Source organism: Lytechinus variegatus, chromosome 3, assembly GCF_018143015.1.
Source record: "Lytechinus variegatus isolate NC3 chromosome 3, Lvar_3.0, whole genome shotgun sequence".
NCBI lineage: Eukaryota > Metazoa > Echinodermata > Echinoidea > Temnopleuroida > Toxopneustidae > Lytechinus > Lytechinus variegatus.
Window position 1 is genome coordinate 52426068 of NC_054742.1, and position 22489 is coordinate 52448556.

General features: G+C 35.6%; 1 protein-coding gene across 1 annotated transcript; it reads right to left on the bottom strand.

The window, feature by feature from the left end:
- Nucleotides 1-604: 604 nt before the first annotated feature.
- Nucleotides 605-7910, bottom strand: LOC121411324 (Krueppel-like factor luna). The gene is made up of 2 exons (XM_041603990.1): nt 7060-7910; nt 605-6877 (listed from the first exon to the last, which is right to left on the bottom strand). The coding sequence occupies exon 2, from the start codon at nt 6662-6664 to the stop codon at nt 5258-5260; it is 1407 nt and encodes a 468-aa protein (XP_041459924.1). The 5' UTR covers nt 6665-6877; nt 7060-7910; the 3' UTR covers nt 605-5257.
- Nucleotides 7911-22489: the final 14579 nt, after the last annotated feature.

Genomic DNA, 22489 nt, shown 5'->3' on the forward strand with positions numbered 1-22489 from the left:
CTTGTAGAGGTTTAATTTTAGTGAGAACTTTATTAGCCACCAATATCTTTGTATCTGTTTGGATATGGGATAATTCGCCAATGAAAAATGACCGATCACTGATGATCAAGCAAAGGAACGATAGAAAATATTCATATTTATAATAAGATGGCCAGTACACTGAATGACGTCATCAACAAATCTCATTGTCTATACGAATAAAAAATAATGGCAAGCTTTTATAGGGGACACAAATAAAGTACTTGCGAACACTGGAGGAAAAGTTCGGATCGATACATATAACCCCCATCATAATGGTTCAACTACAAATTAATGGTAACAAGTTGATTCAATAACCATGAGCGTTCTTTTTCGTCCCTCCATAGACATTATTTTTCCCGGGGAAGAGACTGGGAACTCGAAATTCAGTTTTCGGCAAGATTAAAAGAGGTCAAAGAAGAAGGGTAAAGATGGCTTTGAGCTTTAATTTGGGGAAGTCAAAGGGATGGGAAATTCAGAAAATGACGGAGACGGGACAGGGTTACGGGGGTAATGATAATTCCGCATGGAAGTTGTACGATAGAACAAGAATATTGCAATGTGTCTTTCTTTTTTTTAAAAAGGGCACTTATGTGTGAATCATTTTAAACCCTTGTCAGAAGTAAACAGAGTAAATAAAAAATAAAAAAGGGTGAATAAGACATGAATGAATAATAATTATACAGAACGCCCGAAGATCTTATTGACATCACGATGTTCTGTAACTGTAGATGTAATGGTATGATTAGAAATTTAAAGAGATTACTCAAACGATGCCGTTTTTTTAATACGACGCAGTTCTTCCAAATCTAATTCTAAACTTTCATGATGATGTCAACACGTGTAAATTATCACGACGATATCTGAAGTCATATTACAAACAAAATACCATGCCTTTTACCTATTCTTATTTCACAATGAACAGATATTTTCTTTGACAAAAAGCCAAAAGTTGACTCTATTGCCGGTGAATGAATACTGTCTAGTGTCTGCCTACTATTTTTGTCCGTCATTTTATCAGCTCATAGCGTTGAAAATGAAGAGAGATAGTTTAATTGTCAAAGAGAAATGAAGTGAGGAAGAAAAGGAAAAAGGGAGAGAAAGATTGTGTTTGTGTGTGTGAGAGAGAGAGAGAGAGAGAGAGAGAGAGTGAGGGAGAGGAATCTTCTGCTTCGATGAATCAATTCAGAATCGGTACTCTCTGGAATGCTTGCAGCGATTCTTAAATCCCCAAGTCGCATTTCTCTGACGATATACTTCCCAAATTAAAGTGCAAGATATTAAACAATTATAATCCAGTATGAAATTGCACCGGTTTACAGTATAATTGTGAGTAGGGCACACAGGTTTATATCATAGGACAATGCCAGTGGATCGTGATTTGCTTGGTTTGACTATATACTATCCAAAATCATGACCGTGACTTTAGCTAAAAACCGCAGATTTTAGGAAAAGGGGAAAAAATAAAAACCTCAAGAAAGCAAATGTTCTCAAAGTCATAACCAATGGGTGTGCAATGAAAGAACAGTATGAAATTACGAGTGCTCAGCCAAGCATGATGTAAAAGAACACATTACTCATTTTTGGGGTAATAGAGGACATTACAGTAATTTAAGCATTTAATTTTGTTCAACAAATGTCTGAGTAACGAGAATTAGAACCTTTTGTTCTTCAGTCATTCAAGCTACCATGCAAAACCTCATCATTTTCGTTGCTACCTTTTATGGCGTTGTGACAAACCTACTTGAATCACCGTCAATGACTTTCATAAAATTAGTCAGAGTACGCCTTGTTAAGCTTGCAACCGCATGAAACGGACAAACGTTACGTTCCTTTTCACACCAAGGCTATGCACTAAATACTGACTGATACAGGGAATATCTGTTCACATGTTCATAACGAATTCCCATGCATGCAAAACAATAATAGACTCCCTCACTCCCACAAAAAAGGTGATGTCCCTATAAACCCATGTAAAATGATGCATAACGCAAAATAAACTGGTAACCAAAAATCAATGTTTGCCAAATGCTATAAACTTTTCTGCAGGATGTTACAAGAGTAGTCTTGTTGAGTCCGATACGAAAGAAATACATTGTACCGAGATCAGATTAAAATCCATTCATGAATGGAAGTTAAATGTAAGGTCTCCAAGTATAGATGAAAATTGATTAGTGTACACTTTGCAAACCCGTTTATTTAGATATTTATTACATAACCTGAATTTTCTCAATACGAAATTATGATCAGTGATTTAAGCATTCCTAGATTTTAAGTTTATGCACTGAAGCAAAACAGTTGGCAATAAGCTTTCCGAGAAGATTAAAACGGGGGTTGGAAAAAATAGATAGCGTTTTATGAAACATTGTATAAAGGTTCAAGGAACTATTAATGCTTTGAATTTTCTTTTGAATGTAAATGTTCCGCAGGGAGATAATTGCACAAAGCAAATTGAAACACCAAAAAATGATTATTACAAATTCTTCATTTCATCACGGGGACACCATTATTTGATCTTCTTTCGAGAAAGGACCTATCGTGGAATAACACAAATATTTAAAATCACGTGTAAGACGAACAGAAGAATAAAACACAATGATAGGACTTCGAGTCCTATTCATCATTCTCCTTAGTCAAATTCACATTGTTCGATTCGTGGTGCGAACTGGTTTTAGGGGTTGTGGGGGGGGAGTATACTCCTCTTCAGCGTTATAAAAACTATGAAAAATATGCTGAATCCTCCTTTAAATACAACAAATCATCTCTAGAACTATAAAAAAAAATCTGGTTACAACCGTATTCATTACTTCTGGAGTCTACCTCCGTGAGTAAACTTTATTTAGATTGTTATTGACCTCAATCTAGTAAACAGATCACGCACGGTTGGGTACGCAGAAAACCTGATCATTCCATTCAAATATATTTTTCAGTTTCCAGCAGAGAATTGTCAAGTTCGACCGATTTTCTTCCTCTCTTTCCAGATCCTTTTGTCCTCTTACTCCATTTCAAACATTTGAACAAGAGGTAATTAGTTTTCTGAAATTTGACTTCTGGTCATACTTAGAACTTAGCATTCATGATCAAAGTTCGGATAAGGTTTTTTCTTTAAGTAAAAAAAAAAGTCCATAATACTGTTTGACAAGATCTTGAGACTCATTCGGCCTGCAGAGCCACCAAAAATACCTTGACGCAATGATTTGATTTTTTTTCTCGAACTTTGTGATCTCAGTGTACCGTCAATCTTTTAACCTGTCAAGACACGATTCTAACTTGAAAACATAATTCGAAATTTTAGAGGAAATATATTTTCAAACAGCCCAACAGAGCAACAGTCATACTTGAATATTCTAAATGGTATAACAAATATAGCGACCAAACACTAATTATTACCCCTGCACTTCATGTGTTTTCTGTGCTCTTTTATCTGTATAATTTCCCCTCCTGATAATAACTTCTACATGACTCAATATTTAAAATCATTTAAAAAATGAAACAAAAATTATATATTAACATATCTATTTGAACTTCAATTAAAAAATTTATAGACAACCCCCCCCCCCGAATATTCTAAAAAGAACTGACCACATGAAATTGTTTACAAGTTTTGAAACGTAATTGGTTACCACTTGTATAGATCAGGTCAAGACATGGATTAAATCATACCTTGATGAAAAAGAAACACACCACAATATAACTGATTTAAGATTATTTCGGGCCTGAGATTGATTTGACTAAAAAATATAATCATAAATCTTGAAATTTAGCATTAGGCACTTCCATTAAAGCGATAATCAAATTATTCCAATCACTTATGTCAAAGAATAAAACCAATGACAGGATTAGAAGGCAATGTTTACAAGGGAATCATTGACACCATTCCCTTTTTATCTTCTCTGACCTGTGTGTTGTAACACATAGAGATACATTTCATCTTTAAAATTGATTGCAACTTTTTGTACACGGTTTGTCATAGACTTAATTATATAATTGAATCTATCTTCAATGTTCCAGGATCATGGGTCATTTTCGGATAGAAGGATGTTCACGTCTATCAGACCTGGTACATAGCAATTTTTTTTTTTAATGGAAATGTTTTCAGTATATTACAGCAAGGTGTAGAAAAGAAACGATCATTACTCTATATACAAATTAAGAGTTCAAACATGTCAAACTGCGGTATTAAAACATACCATTCTTTACTTATGAACGATTACTTCTGAATCTATCAAGTAAATCGTGTCACTTTACTTCATTTTACTTTGTAAATGATTAGTTAAAGATACTTTGGCAATTAGAAACAAGATTCACGTCTGTGATAGTTTGGTGATCAGCGAACATTATCTTGATCTGTTCGTTTTACATAATCCTATATCCACCACGAATGTTCTAATCAACTTCTCAGATATCTTGGAGGTAATAAATGCTTCGTCATGATAACCATTCCCTAAAAAGCGAACTGAAAGTAGAGGTCTGTATAGGTACATACAATAATAAATCTGAGACTGTCTTCTTTCTGTTCTCTGTGAAAGATACCGGCGTTTGATATTCAGTTCTCGAGGTAATAAAGCAGCTATAATATTTGACTTGCAGCTTTCCGTGTGTACAAAAAAGATAATGCAGTGATTTTAAGACGTTGTGTCTTACCGTTCCAAGTCTCATACTTAAGTTAAACGGATCTGGCCCAGAGGAGTAAATCAACCTGAATCTATTTACAGATAAGCTCTCTTGGCATTGATCAGATATAATATGTATATTTACCTGATATCCGAATTCAGAGGTGCCTTACCCACATTGGTAGTATGAAATGGTGTTGGATTCTGAAATAAGACTGTTACTGATTTCAAAGGGAGGTAGAGTAAACTTGCTGATTATAGCTTGGTGATAACGTGATTAGGACAGTATTGTTATGTTTGACTAGTAAAGACACAGCCTTGTACAGTACTGGCCAATCATCGACAGCATATCATTAATATGATAAAAATATAAAGGTTTGAAATATCGAAATAACATACAAAATTATCATTAGTCTCTCGTTTTGTTATCAGATTGTTTAAAGTTGTAAATAACTTTAGAACTCCATTGTATCGATAAAGCGACATTTGTATTGAACAATATTTTTTCGTGTGATCGTATGATAAAAATCAAATATCTTGCATGAGATCTGTTGAATATGAAAGTTGAAACCATGCAGTAAAGGCACAAGTTCTTCTGTAGTATAGCAAACTGGTTTGCATTAACTTCACTTGTTTGACACAAAGGCATGATTGTTACGCATTCCTCTTGGAACCCCATTGGCATGTACTTTGATGTGCTTGGAAAGGTGATCCGATCTAGAAAATCGCTTCTCACATATCGTGCATTTATAAGGCTTGATGCCTGAATGGGATCGCTTGTGACGCGCAAGTTCGTCTGAGCGAGAGAACCTCCACTTGCACCCCTCCCAAGTGCAGATAAAGGGTTTTTCCCCTGTATGACGTCGAAGATGGGCCTTCAGGTGTGAGCTCTTGGAATACATCTTGCCACAGTTGGGATAAGTGCACTTGTGAATTTTGAGTTCGTCGGCAATCTTGTTGCCATGTCCCCGACCGCGACCACCGCCACGTCCTGTCTTGACGGTCGTTGTCGTGGTGGTTGCCGAAGGGGTGGGTGATGAGTTCGAGGTTGTTAAGATGGGAGAAGGGTTTTGCATGGGGTTTCCACGTTTGTTGTCACTTACATTTGTCTTGCTCACAGGAATATGCGTGATGCGCACTCCTGATGGCGGAAGAATGCTGCGGTCAAGGAGGTTGGTCTGTCCTTCCACAACAGAAAGGAGCGGACTTTCCGAAGACACCAGGAGCCTATTGTTGGTCCCTGATGAATTAAAGATAGTTCTGGGATCTGTTTGATTGTCAGATGTTTTAGCTACCGTCAGTTGGTTTGCAGCATAGTTGTGAATGAGAGCGGGATGCTGGGCAGGAGTGGTGCTGGTAGTGCTAGTGTTTGCGGTGCGTCCGTTGAAGGGCTCCAGGTTATGGAAGCTGTTCTGGTGGTCGGAGGCAAGGGGATCCTGTGGCAGCAGAGATAAAATACTTGCACATCCATTCAGGTTAACGTCTGTTTCAGTGTTCAACAAGTATCCGTTGTCCAGGTCACTGAGAATACTGCTGCATAACCCAGCAAATTCATCCATGCTGGTTGACTTTAGCAGTTCATCCAAACTGGTATCATTTTGTCCTAACAACGGATTTCCCGTCCCGGAAGGATCCGCAGGGTTCGGTATTAGGAATGCGTCATTACTTTTCATGACATCGTTAAATTGGTTCAAGTTGCCCAAAGTCTGATTCGGAGCAGGGCGCAGGGTAACAGCTCGCATGGGTGACGTAGGAGGCGGAAAGACCGGCGAAGGCACATCGACGCCGCTTGGTGAAACATCCTCCGATCGGTCGTCGATGGAGTCGACGATGCCACGAGAGAAGAGGTAATCGAGAAACAAATCATCATCACTGTTAGAGTTGAGGGGGCTGGAATGTTCACTCATGTCGATATCAGACATGGAGCTGGTACTCGTCGAATCCATCTCGTCTTCACCTCCAGCCGAATTGAGTCTCTGTAACGTCCAGCTTTCACGTTCAACACTGGACTGGGTGCGATAATAGTCGAGCATTGTCAACAGAGCCAAGACTCCGAGGATGAATACAGATTTACTCTTCTTTCCTCTCTGTATAAACACTTGTTGAGAAAACTCTGAATAAACCCCGACTGATTCAATGTTTGGTGTTTGGTTTGCTGCTACCCTGGCTGGTGGCGGATTCAATATCCACAATTCAAAATGCAAACAGAGCAAGATGATCTAGCCGAGAGTAATTGTTGTGGTGTTCTGTGAACGAAAGAGAAGAGGGAAAGAAGAAAATGTAGAATGTATTTGCATCGTAAAAATCAGAGTTTAAAATAGAATTCAAAATTAATCTGTCCCACCATGGGAAACATATAGGTAGCTTGTAACAGATCCTAAATGCCTATACGGTCGATTAAATATTAAATGAATTGCCGTGTCCTTACCCGTATAATAGAAAGAGGTGGATGTCCTTGGTCTAGATAAAAGCCATGGTAGTCTTGCTCGAACAAAATACCTCAGACCAATCCAGGGAAAATGGGAGAAAATGAAAATAAAAACGTTCCGAATAAACAAGGGTCGACGCGATTCAAGCGCATCGAACGCATTGATATGATTTGGTTCCCGAGCAGCCGATCGTTTAAATACCAAGTTGACGAGATAGCCGTGTGACGTGTTGTATTTAGGTATCACGTGGATTGAGGTCTGTGTAATAGTTCAGAGTTATGAGAATGGTGTATACAGATGTAGCAATCCGATCAACAGGTCGCCGCCAGAAGTCCACCGAGATTTGTAGGCTCTTCTCGTACCAGGCAGTCCCCGGTGCATGCTTAGATGGAAAAAATGAAAGAGAAAAAAATTCTCAGATGTAGTATAGAAAAAAAGTTGATATATTCACTCATTCCCTTTCAACTCAGATGAGAGCTGAATGGTCAGGTGTGTAGTTGGTTGTTTTAGGTCCTTATCGTTCTGACGGGTAGAAGGTCCAATGGTAGAGGAGTAATTTGTCACTCAACGAGGGTATACGTCAGAGGTCACAAAGTTGGTTTGCCTGAATCGAGTGGGTATTCGCTAGAAAATAGAACTGGTGCCTCTCGCACTAAACGAAGTCATAAATCAAATCTAAAATTGGCGAGAATTATGTTCGTGATCAGAAGAACATGCAGTAAAGAAAATTCAGAGAAATATGGTACAATAGAGACAAGGAAGACACGTTGACAGCAGTAGACATGAAAAGAGCGAATGAACAAGACAATAGGACACGCATATGCACGGCTCGCTCAGGTATTCGAGCGTCCGTGAAACATTTATCAAAGCTTACCGAGGACGATTCTGACGGTTCACTGACTCTCTTCCTGAATAGAAGAGGAAAGAGAGGGAGAGAAAAGCTTCAAAATATGGGAGAGACTCAGAGATTTTACATGTACATACTGAAATATATAGACAGAGACAGATGGACAAGGGGAGTAAGGGAAAGTAAAACAGAAGAGAGAGGATGAATTTGACAAAAAACAACTGTCGAGACGAGGAATCATTCGAGTGAGAGACAGACGAGACATTAAAAGAACGGACGGCAGAAAGATAGACTGTGCATGACTATGAGAGATATATAGAGAGAGTGGGAGAAATTGACAGACAGAGCGAGAGAGAGAGTAACAATGTCCCTGAAATGTGAAGTGCAACTGTCCTTCGATTTTTTTTCCTTTTCTGTCAATAGTATTTTGTTCTGCAGAGAAGGTGTAATAATAATCTATTTCAACCAGAAATATACAAAAGGTAGACTTGAATGAATAGCTATACAAAAGAAAATATTATCCATAAATAACTTTCATAAATAGAAATCATATCGGCCGTCCTGTTTTATAATTTGATATCATATTTATCACTTTGTCTAACCTACGCATTTCTTTACAAAACAACGATGCCAGAATCAGATATATAATATATATGCCTTGATCATTAAATCGACAGGATTTTGTTTTATATAATATAATTTATCTTGGTTTAGTTTGGTATTGTCTTATCAACTTGCAGGACATGATATTTACATAACTTTTCTATCAGGGACGGCGATCCTGGGGCAGTGCCCCTATCCACCTTTTAAGGCACTGAAAAAGTGTCCCTTTTTACGCAAGAAAAAATACCCCTCATGAACACGTACTGTGCCCCTTTCCCCTTAGGACTGTTTTATGTGTTAGCAAGTGCCCCTTGCCTTCTTGTAAGTGCCCTTTCTCAAATCAGTGCCTCTTTTACCCGAGATAGTACCCTTTTCGAAAGGAAATTTGCCCTTTTCCTTCCTGTGCCCCCCCCCCACACTTTCAACTTCGCTCCGCCGCCCCTGTTTTCTTATTAATAGTTATTTCGGTATCATCTGATCATAGAAGCTTGTCCGTTGCCAATTAATATATTTTTAATGAACTAATACATTTCCCCCAGAATGTTATGACTGCTTCAGCCTTCAAATTGTCTAGACATAACATAATACTTTTTACAATATATATATATATGGCCTACTAACTTAGGCTCTGGATCGAAATTCCAGCTCCAACAAGTGGGCATGGAGGCCAATGAATAATGAGCCAGCATGACGCATCGAGCCTAGCTTTCTCACAAGATGAGAAACTGAAAATATTTTTTTAAAAAATCATTGCATCCGATCAGGAAGGAGTTTATGATATCGTGGCATGCTTTGTTAATTGATATTAATTATTTAGTCGATATATTTCTGTATTCAGTCGTTTATTCATTTCTTTGTTTATCGATTTTTTATTATTTATTGATGTATTTGTTTATATGTTATTGTGTGCATTGTAAGACGTGTCAAATTTTGGGCGCTTTAAGAGTGGATAACAATCGGCTCCTCAAAGAATGTGTCAGATACTGAACTCACATTTGGGTGGACTGTGCCTTTAAAATGGATAACAATGCAAGTTTACCGTTTCGTCCTGGCTGGGTTTAGAGTTTCAATCCCTAAGATATTATTCTTTTCACGATGCCAAACTTTCATTTCCAATCAGTTCTGCCAAAATAAAAAGAAACATTGGTGAATTGCATGATTGCGACTGGAAAGATATTAGCAGGTGCTTTATGTGCGCGCGTATAGCGCTCGATGATTGGTTAGATCCTTCACGGAGGGCGGGACTCGCTCGCTGTACATCTGATTTGATTGGCCGAATGTTTTAGTACGTGCTTGTTTGTGTGTGACACTCGATGAGATCTCTAACGGAGGCAGGGCTTGTTTGCCAGACGGCTGGTTTTGATTGGATGAAGAGTTTGTATCGAATAGTTCCTGCTACCAAGAGAGTACTCTACCGATTCCTTCCAGACTACAGAGCGTAACAATCTCCATTATATCTGTTGATAGCTACCGGCCTAGTTGGTCCCGTGGTCAGTGTGTCCATCTCAGGTCGCGGCTTTTATTCCCAGCGGACAATCATTCGTGGTTTCAGGATTTATTTTTTTTTTTTTGGGGGGGGGTTCCATTTTGTCCCAAGCCAAAAAAAAAGGTCATCATTCAAAATTAATGGCGTTGGTCTCCAGAAGAAAAAAAAATCGACAACCCCCTCCCCAAAAGGTCATCACTCGTTTTTACAGGTGCGCCCGCCCCCCCCCGCACTTGGATCCGCGCCTGTTATACGGTACTTTGAAATCCGTATATCTGTTTGACTGTCTCTTATTTTATTATAAAAATAATCTGACGAAGAGATGGCGTATATGCAACAGCAATGAAGTGGAGGGTTTGAGTTTTTTCAAGCTGTAATTGATAAAGTTTAAACATTTAATAATAGTGCTAATCGAGTATTTTGTCAAATGTTTTCTGCAGTCTCTTATTCTTTTGAATTAAATCTACCGTTCAATTTCACTCATTATAAAGAGTAACTGCCACCAAATGCTCCGAGGCCGTACACTTGCTCATAACTGAATGCTCAATCAAGCTTGACATTTTCTGGGCGCACGAGACTTACGATAATGACCGAAATTACCATCAATTATCAATATTCATTTAGATGCCTATAACTAATACCCAATTCATAGTCAAGATAGTCAATCCGTGATTGCTCGATTATCGTCAATAAAATCACCCTTTTTAATTTGGATTGCAATCTCATGCAGTCCAAAAGCACACATTGCACATAATTATTTAACAGATAATTACAGACATGATAAATTAGCAATAGTGTGATGAAAAACCGGTAAAAAAACAAGTGAAAATTTTCATTTTTGAATGGCGATGGGTGCATTTGTATATATAAATCATATCACATCAACCTATCAAAATTATAGCGGGAGTCATCTCCTATAATTCAACAGTTGTTTGTTGTTTTATAACACGGGCATATAACACACACAAGACACATGGGCCTGTAAAAAATATGCAGGAATAGGGCGATGTAAAATATGATGAAAATCAATCTGTCTAACGCACACAAAATCCATATTTTACAATTTTGAAGGTCGGTTTAGGGTCTCGCACTTTGTACATGATAAGAATCAGTGAATGGATAATTAGGTATGGAATTCAAACAACTGTAAAATGCTCTCTTCAAATTGGAAGCGCTGTTATTATCTTGTTCTTTCATCGCCATGATCGCATTACCGTTTGCAAGTAAACTACATGAAGGCAAAAAAGTATGATAATATGTGATCTATTATCATAATTTTTAAGGGTGTCAGGTATAAGGGTACAAGAAATCACAATGGTTTACAGCGACGTCCATTTATTATTACTGTATTTTTCATTGTTTCCTTCACAAAATGCAAATAAGGGAAAAAAATCAAACGTCTATGAACACTTTGTAATATAGTCCATGTTTGATAATACCCTTGGTACTGCCAAAAGACTAATAAACCTTCTGTTTTTGGATTAACGACACTCGCAAACAGTACAAAGGTTTTGTATACATCGTAAAGATATATGGCTTAAACGTTCTTATATCTTGCTACCGTTTTGTCAAATATATTCGATGTAAAAGAATAGATATTACGTCATACATTGTATAAGAAATCACAGCATTCACAGCATTGAATCTGCACGACTCTTGTTTTAAGTACCATGAGTACAGAGAAAATATGAGGTTTCCATAACTTAAAGATAATAATTCAATATTTCAAACATGACCATGCACGGTCGCATAAAAGCCTTCAGTTTGAAACATCTTGAACATTATATATAAAAACATTTTTTAGAGTTATATTGTCAATTTGGCACCTGCAGTATGAAAAGATTTGTCTTCTTATATTTACATTGGCCACTTATATATTCACACATGTGAAAATTTGAAGTTGTAACCGGTTAGATATACGTCATTAACCAAATGTGACAACTCTGTAGACGTTCTTGATAATTGTATATACTTTTGGTCTAATGCCATAACGGTCCAGAATCCACAATAGGCCTGTCTAGAAAAGCAACTATTTTGAAGAGGGTACATGGATAAGGTGCGCTATTTCCTCTAACAATTGTGAGAAATCAAAACAAGTGAGCATCATAAAATATGAATTATAACTTCATTCAAAGATTTGGAAAATTTAAAGGCCGATGTGGCCACATATTCAAGAAAATTCGATGAAGTTTATGAGCTAGAAAATGCACTCTGAAAGGATTTTGCTTCAAACAATTATAGGGGCATATGTATACAAGTTTTTTGGCATGCATGATTTTAATTGAGTGGCCAAATTCGCTTTCAAATATTCAAGCTGTATTATTTAGATTTGTGAAACATATTTCCTATTCATATATAGCAACAACATTGATTAAACAACATTTTAAAATGCGAATAGTGTATTCTCTTTGACTTGATATTATCAAACAATTAGAATATCAGACGCCCCCCCCCCATAAAAGCTGGTGTTTTTCATTAAAGGAATATTCAAAGCATGGTTCGGGAAAGCCAGATATACAGCTCTATAGTGCTAATGATTTAATTTACATGTGGATGAAAATGCATTTATGGGGACAATAAATTGTTTATCTTGCAAGTTTATCTCATGAATGCGCTATACTATTTGCCTGGGATACAAAACTCGTATAACTATCTCACCATTTATCTTCAGAAGACCGAGTGCCAAAGAGAACCTAGATAAGTTCGACCTTTGGTTAATGCACGTGTTATCTCGTATGCTGTGTATGAACACAGAATCAGAGAATGTTTATACTTTATATTGGTGAATTTACAGATAAAAACAGATGATAAAACTAAAGAGAAATGATATCTATCAATGGGCACTAACATCATGTAAGGGTGCCTTGATGCTCGGCCTTGGCTTAAGGCGCCTTAAGGCCTATTTTTCAAAGCCTTGGCCTTGAACATTCAGGCCTTGGCCTTGAGAGGCCTTGGCCTTGGCCTTGAGGATTTTGAGCCTTGAAATTTCAAGGCATTTTCAAGGCTTTTTCAAGGCATTTTGTATTTTGTACTTTTCATTTGTTTTATACAAGTAATTATAAATGTTTCAATTGTTCTGTACATCTAATGACACTAAATACTACCAGTCAGCAGCAGCAGAAGCAGTATGTGTACTTAGCAGTGCCATCAATTGCAATTATCATCACATAATTATGTAACAAAGAGAAGTGATGAAAATTAATATTATTTATTGGTAATATGACGTAATCATGACTAATAAGGATAATGACAATATCAATAATAATGATAATAATACGATTAGGATTATAGTCAGTGGCGTAACTACAGGGGGGCATGGGGGCACGTGCCCCCCCCCCATCGGCTGACTAAAAAAGGAGGAAAGAGGGAGAAAGGAAGAGAAACGTAGTGGGAAAGAAGACAATGTTCATTATAATGTTATAATTATGTTATGTTACATTACATAAGAAACATTTTTTTTATATAAATGAAACATAATTTGCTCAGGGCATATGTCTTCATTGTTCCTGGTGCTCCCATTGTCTGTTTACCGAGATATATAATCCTGTTATACTAAAAACCCCCGTTTCAAGTCAATATACACCAAACTACCAAATATATTTCCTCGCACTTCGAGTTATTCTTTTACATGTACAAAAGTATGCTTCTTTTTCACGAATACTGTAAGTGATTGTCCCATTTTAAGGTCTTAATATAAAACATTTCCTGTCCGTGCTTACGTTCGAAGTAGTGGATTGGTGAAAGATGTCTGCTCTCCATCAATTCCTAGAATGAGTCCTTAAATTGTTCCTTTTTCTGTTTTCTGATCTGAATATCAAAAATTTTCAGCTCGCGCTTCGCGCTGCATCATTTGGTTAGTGAACTATGTAAGTCCTTCTTGAATTCCTACAAAAGCCTTAAATGCCCCTCTTCAGGTCTGAATTTCCTAAATTTTCAGCTCGCGCTTCACGCTCGCAAAATTTGATTAGTGAGATGGGTATGTTAATTGTTAATCATGATTACAAGTGCTTTATGTGCATGTTTAGATGTAATTCTAACAAAATCAGCAAGCGCTTATTGGCACTCCCATTAGATGACTATGGTGAGATGTGTATAATCTTAATAGATAAAAGATTCCTAAAATATAGTCCTTAAAATCTTCCTGTTTGGGGTCAATATCTACAAAAATTTCAGTTCGCGCTTCGCGCTCGCATTATTTAACGAGACAGGTACTATTCATGATTACAAAAGATTGATTGTAATGTCCCTTTTTAGGTTTGAATATCAAAAATTTTAGCTCGCGCTTCGCGCTCGCATTATTTGACTAGTGAGATACATGTCCGTTTATTGGCACTGTCCTTATAAAAATCTCTATTAGTTCAGAATACCTGGCAACTGGGAGCGCTTTGCGCGCTCACTAGGCAATTCCAAGTTTTTGCTGGTGCCCCCCAATGCCGTGACCCACGGTACGCACTGATTATAGTGATTTTATGACAGGAATAATTCTGACAGATCTGACTACAATTTTGACAACAATTTCATACTCTAAAAATAGCTTACTCTAAAGAATGATAACAAGGTTGATTTCTATCCATTAGGTTTTCCTTCTATTATTTTCTTTGACCAACAAGAATGTTTTAAGTCTTAATGATATTCTGAAAAGATTCGGTAAACTTGAACACAAACTTCAATTTCGTCATTTCCAAATGGGCTATGGTATCAATGGCATGATGAGCCAAAAATTTTGAGGGGCCAAGCATGGCATACAGAGCAAAATTTTAGGTTTCAAAATCAACAAATTTTGGATTGTGCTTGCATAAATTATTGTTAAGTAAGGTTCGCATTCAATTTACACAAAAAATGCTTAGAACGTCTAGTTTTTAGATCGGAATAATACAAATTTTTGAGGCTCGCGCTTTACGCTCGCATTTTTTTGATTGGTGAGTTATGTATCCTATTTATGAGTCACTAAATGCAGTCCAGAACAGCTTCCTTTTCTGGTCACTAAAAATTTCTGCTTGTGTTTTGTGCTCGCGTTAATTTGTTTAGTAAGATGCACACCTTTTTCATGATTACAAAAACAGCTCAAAATATTTAAATTTCATTCTTATTACAACATCTCGCAAGGATGCCCTTTTAACAGTGATTGGCACCATTAAATTGACCAAAATCGAGTTTTACAACTTCAAAATTGATTTTTTTTTCAAACCACTTGCTCGCTATGCTTTCTATAGCGGGAAATTAAAGCCTAAATCAAAACATCTGTCTTATCAATTAGAAATCACTTAAAAAAGCTTTGCTGAACTGCACCAAAATTCTCATTTTGACTTATACTGTAAGTGCATTTTGGCTTTGACCTCCCCCCCAAAAAAATACATTCTGCCTCCCCTGTCCCAGGTAGAGGAGAAAGACATGTTGAGAATGGGCATGCCATGATCAGATCACCTTGGTAATAATAATTATTGCAATGTGAATCGCCTAGAACAATAATGAATTGTACAAATGTAACTATATATGTTTATTTTAATTTGATGTCTAAATCTACATGATCTATCATAAAATTATTTTCGTTTTTAAATGTACAAGGGTAAAAATTTTTGCTCGCTCACACCTTTTATACATTTGGTCCTGTGTGTCATGTATGCCGCCTAAGCATTGTTGTCTTTTTTTCCCATATATTGTACAATTGAAATGCCTTGGCCTTGGCCTTGAGGTTTTCAGGCCTTGGCCTTGGCCTTGGGTTTCCATGCCTTGGCCTCAGCCTTGGTTATTGAAGCCTTGGCCTTGGGTATTAAAGCCTTGGCCTTGGCCTTAGCCTTGGAGGTTTGAGCCTTGACTACAACACTGATCATGGGCACTAACATGTCAGGGTGCACAAATCATGCAGAAATTTAAAGCGGCGGCAAAAATATCAAAGATATTAAATACACTCTGACCAAAAAAAAAAAATTGCCACATCATAAGCACCTTCATGACTATCACATATTATTTTCCCCATAAAGTAATGAATGAATAGAAAAATACATTTATCTGTGGCTATTTGTAATAGTAATGATAATAATGATTATGATATACACACATATTGTTTATAATGCAGGGCCCTCATGATAGTGATAGCATTTTATCACTGAGGAGCTACACTGTTGAAATAAACTGATAGAAATAAAATAAATATATAACACTCATTATGATGATGATGATAATGATATTGATAATAGTAATAATAATATTAATAATAATAATAATATAAATAATACCAAAAATGAAAATAATGAAGACAACAATACAACATAATGAGGAGATATAGCAGTTCTCCAGGAGGTAAGATTGATTTGCATAGGGTCATGCAAGTGTGATCACTGCATACTTCAAATGTTGGGCAACATACTCTCCACTGTGTTGGGTAATGTATGTTGGTAAAAAAAAATACATTACAATTTTATTACCCAATTATTAGTTTTATTACCAAATTTGGACATATTTTAACCAGTAGTTGTGTGGACAGTATGTTGCCCAGTGATGGTTAAGAAATTTGCCTTTTTGCCCAACCTTTTTCAGAGTGTGAGACAAATTTTATTAATAAAATCTATGTGAAAAAATATAGATAAAAAAGTTGTAGGACTACATAAAAAACCCTGAGAAGACAAACTTGAACGCTTGATAACTATAAAACATTCCACACAAGAAATGAAAATTCTCTTACATTATTTTCATTTTCATCATCCATCATCATTTAATATGCATTTATTTACATGAAATTCACAGAATGGGTGAGATATCTTTATCATACATAGTGTGGCATGGTTTTAAGTAGTGCAAAATATTATTTATAAGGTAAATATATATATTACATTTCATTTATACAAAAAATCATCGGCATTACAAGAATCACTTCAAAATAGTACCACACACAATTTAAGTTAGCATTTTAAATAGTACTTAAAATGAATGACTTTTCATATCATGAATAACAATGCTTTTTACACATTATGCTTGGCAGGATTAGAAACAAACAAATGCATTATTAAACCAAATATTTCATATTAAGTTATTAAGCACTTCCAAATACTTGCAAAGATTTTATCAGGTTAATGGCAAAAATACAGTTGCGGTAATTGTTGACTTAATAATATGCTTTACTAATCATATTCATCCTAAAAAAAGTTCAACAAGAAAAAAAAAATCGATGACCAATTGGTGGTAAAAATGTATCCTACAGACTAAGGGTAGAGGATGTATGGCTGGTAGTTCAAGAAAAATATATCACAAAAGCATGTACTTGGTTGTATCATCAAGATGATCAAATTCCCCCTTTCTTTACCTCACTTTTCTCTCCATATTTCTACTTTTGAACCATAATATGGATCCAAGAGGTAAAAAAAGATCATATTACTATAAATACAGAATATGAGGTTGTAACTCTTCCATATAATATGGGACCTCTGATCCCTGACCATTAATCATACAAAAGTCATATCCTCAACTCCCTCAAAAATAGGTTCACCAAATTGTCAAATACTCATATTCATGGAACTGATATCAAAATAGAAAACAAGCTATCAAGAACTTCAAAGAAAACATGAATTCTACTGCTTGGGGGTATCCTATAAAAAGTACAAGCTTAGATATTTATTCATATCTTACATATCTTTTCTTTTATCATTGGGCGAGGGGACAAATCAAGCATCAAATTACCATTGTTATTTAAAGAGAAAAATGGAATATACATCTAAGTACAATTTTTGCTACATCCCTCTTATGAATATTCATGAGTATTGTAGATAAACGACTGGTGAAATTATTCGTTATCTTGTGATAAAGTATCATTTCAATGAGAAAAAACATCTGCAAACAGCTCCAAATAGTTTTCAATATGTCCTTTCAAGACCTCTTATAAACTGAAGTAGGATAGAAGCCTATCCAGGAACTGGTTAGCATTAGCTCTGGCCTGGGTCTAATGTTAGAATTAATTGGTCCAAATTGGTTACACATCAAAAAGGACTAGGTCTACATGAATCAATCGAAGGATCTGATGATCGGGGTAATCCACAAAGCGCTTTATAGAGACATTGATATGATTAAAGCACATTATATAAAGTAGAATATTATTATCATTATATAAGAGAACAGTAAAAAAATAAAACAGCAGCACTGAAACCATGGTAATGAATATAATAAAACAAAAAAAAGACCTCTGAAGTATCAATAATCTTCAAAGCTAACAGAGCAATTGTAAAAATGAACTAACTCGCACACACCCATAGTACATTCATGATATGTGAAATATGTGATATATAGATCAGTAATTTTGATAGTAGAAAAATCCACCTTGGTTCATTTTAAATCTGACGGTTTTAAACGGGACAAGGACATCTGTGTGGTTATTTTTCTTTAGTTTCCTGTTATTTCTATTTCAATATCTGGTTAAAAAAGACACAAAGTTTTATGATTTTATCTGAAAATTCAAGAAAAAATTAGATTCTTAAAATATTATTTACTTACATGTAATACGTTAACTCATTTCAAATAGGCCTACTCGTATTTAACCAGTTGTTCTTTTAATATATTGTATAAAGACCATCACAAATACCCTGCTAATTCAAACTCCATTTTATATACCATCATTACGCATCGGCATAGAACAAATTTGAAGAAAAACATTTACAAATTCAAATTTGAAGCATTCTGGTATCTTTTTTGTTTTAAGAGGTTGACAAATTTTGTGTGATTCATTACACATTCTTCATACAAAAAGAACCATATTCTGGATTCTCTTTCAAAGCGATTTCCTCAAAACCAGGATGCCTCTCGTGACCAGGCATATGCTTGTCCCAGATCTGGGAGAGTGTGTCTTTCTAGGATTGGACTCTTCGACACTTGCATCTCATAAACAATATATCTTTATCATCTTCCAAATCTTCACTAGCGTAGTTTACCTATGATGATTTCCTCATTTGTACAAGCTACCATGAATCACGATAAACGTATGGGACTAACATGTGAAACTTTTTATGTCATGAATTATTTGAATTCATTTGCATGCACTTGTCAAATTAAGGTTAGGTGAAGTCTTCATTATCCTTTACTGAGCACCATTCCTATCCCAAAAGAAGAAGAGAAAATTGAAACTCTAATTCAAGTCCTCCTCTTCCAAGACTGGATGACAATATAACTTAATGGCAAAGTTATCAGTTACCATGACAATGAAACATGAGTTGACCCATGAATTATTGGATGATATGATCTCCCCTGCTGGTTTGAAATAGATACAATAATGCTCTCTATGGGGGTAAATGATTACTGACTTTGGGAAAACTTTCCATATATCAAAGAGGCATAGGTCTCAAAACAACTGAAGTCAACTGAGAATACAGGTTATGACATTGGCAAATGATTCACAATCAAAGTTGCATTGTCCTAAAAATACCACGTATGTTGTAGTTAAAGGAGATTAACAAGTAACTTTGCAATTCGATGCTCTTCTACACTTTTTCCTTTCCTTTTATAATGAGAGTAGTATCTTATGTCACAGATTTCATCTCATACCGTAAACTATAACAATGAGATTTGTTTTTATTACAGTTAACACCAAACAAATATGTCTCTACTGATTTTCACATTTAGACTGACTTACACTGGAGAAACGGGAGGAGGCCTACAATGTATATGAAAAATAAATGCAGTTAAAAACAAAAGCATTTATATGACTGAAATCTTATGAACAACCATTGTGGTGTTGAGGTTCTCCAAAGAAGAAGAAAATGTCAGTTCTTTATAACCCTTTTGAGCTCATCAAGGAACCTGTTAAAGTTATTTATACAACCTATTGTATTCTTGATGGTGTGAAGAATCCTTCAATTTTTTTTATTTAGAATTCTTTACACCATAAGAACTAATTGCTGTTCTTACTGGTGAAGGCTCTTTATCAAAGCAGATTTAACAGTTAACCCTATAGTGTATACTTCTTCAAACCTAAAACTGTGTTTTGTTAAACACAAAGTGATTTTTGACATAAAATAGTGGAAAACCAAATCATGAAATTAATAATTGATATCAAGATAGAGAATTAATTGATATAATAGCTAGCCATACCGGGTATTTACACTGGCATACTCTAAATTATATCCCGGACAAGGAGAGTCAATTAGTTACTTACTTTCACCAATTTGCTCAAGGCTAGTCAGATGCAAAGATTTCAGTAGCTTATAACAATAATTGGTGAAGATCACTGATTATTTGTTTTGTGAAATGCCCCTACGGTGTGACAGCCCCTTCACATACATGTTACTTGTGCTTACAGACTTAAATATATAGGCCCTCTCTATAGGCGAGCATGGGCTGGAGAACATTGAATATTAATTTCAGAGACTCAACAGAAAGACAAAGTTTAAGTACAGTAAAACGCTAATCATATATCGATCATGTTTTAGCATAGTCAAGCAACAAGTATATATACATATCAATATTCATACAGAGATATTTATTTTTACTCAGGCCAGCTGATCAAAAAAGGGTGAAAATCACATTTGAAATATATAACATCAACAATTATACCCCCAATAATTATATATTTTATGTAATTTTCAATAGCAAGTGCAAAAAGCTTAAACAAGTTTTAAACAATTGAGCATATTACAATATAGCATACTGCAAGATAAATAAATAATGATGCAGTGAAATAGTCTAGTAACATGTATTGAATCAACCAAAATAACAGCAACAACCAAAAATGATTTTCAACTCAGTATATTTAGCTAATGTGAAATACTACCACAAGACAGACACTTGGGTTCATTCATACCAAATAAGTACTTGAAAGTTGTACAGCCACTACGCACAGATAAAATGGACGGTAGGTAGGTAGTGGAATGTGCACATACATCTGTAGGCGTAGCTAAATGACTTGACCTATGCAGGATAAATAGTATTTTCTTGTATTTACAAATAAACCTTTAAGAATCAAACCACAACATACACACTGCACATTAATGTAAAAAAGCTAAGACACATCAGCCAGAAAACTTCTTGAAATGCCAAAATATAATTTCAAATTTTGAGTAATGATAATGAACATACTGCAGAGACTACACAATCTATAAAATTCTATCATTTGGGCACGTTTTTAAGGCAAAATGCGTGTTTTGAAATGTTTTACTAGAAATTAAAATGTCATTAATGCTCATCTTTCAAAGGCTGAAGGGAAAGCTAGTTATCAGACAAGAAACTAGTGAGACTACATAATGAAATATTAATAGGGAGATTGTGGAGAGAAACATGTATTTCATCTAAATGCATCTATAAATTAGTATTGCTTTTTAATTAACCCTGTTTGAACTAAACTTATTCAAAAACACCTCTTCTAGCCCCAAAAATTTTACCAATTTTGTTAAAGAATAAAAGTTCTACCCACCTCAAAACTTCATAAAGGAGTGATGTAATAATAATTGTGAAGCGCTTTGAACAGTCGTAGATTGATAAAGCACTATATAAATGCCAATTATTATTATTATTATTAGTTCGAGTGGCATGCATGTACGAGTACATTATGACACATGCTCACTTTACATATGCAGCCTTGATGTTAACACAAGTGGGAAAAAATGTCTTCCCCTCCTTAAGGGCTTTCTGTGAGAGCTGAATACATACTGGAATATGGAAAAGTTAAGATACTGATACTACAGTATTTTTAAAGAAAAGTTTTCAGCAAAAAATTTCACAGTAAAGTGAATGAATAATAATTTTATGTGGTACATTATAATCCGTGTTTCACGAGATCGAAGTGAAGTTTTGCACACAATACATGTATATTTGAATGATGAATTACACTCCCTGTAGTTCCATTCCTGGAGAATGGAGACCAATTATGCTTGTAAATCTGGGGCCTGTCAAACAAAGTTTAGCCATTAATCGTACACTTGATTTTTACAATTGATTGTACATTGTAGTCAATGGAATCAATGGTAGAAAAATGTTCTACGATCATTGCTAAGCTTTGTGTTACGTGCCCATGGGCCAGATTTTGGGATACAACAGGTACATACCACTATGATCAGCTGAATTTATAAACAGTGACAATGTTCACTTAAATATTTTGAATTCAACTTCCTGGTAAGGAAAGAAAATGCCATTGATGATTGTTAGCTCACTGACTACGTTTATTTAATTAAACGCCTTGTTAGAAGTCAAGAAAATTAAATGGAAAGCTTTGTATTTTCACTTCTTAACAGTTGAGTACATTTGTAAGGCTGGTAGGGAGTGCAACACAACTTTGTTTTGTAGATTGCAGAATCGCGAGCGTTTTCAAAGCAAAATACTTGTCTTTAAAGAGAAATTCCAGTAGTTGCAGTAAACACTGATTTCATGAGAAAGTCTGTAAAACAAGGCTTAATTGTCAGTATATCATCGAGGATCTAGATCTGGTACAGTTTCATTAACTGAACTTTGTGAAATCTTGAAATCTATGCTGAAAAATGTTCACACCGAAGATCCCGAACACAGATAAGCGCACGTGGGA

Excerpts from the sequence above, each read along its gene's own strand:
- LOC121411324 (XM_041603990.1), bottom strand. The coding sequence starts at position 6,664 with ATGCTCGACTATTATCGCACCCAGTCCAGTGTTGAACGTGAAAGCTGG.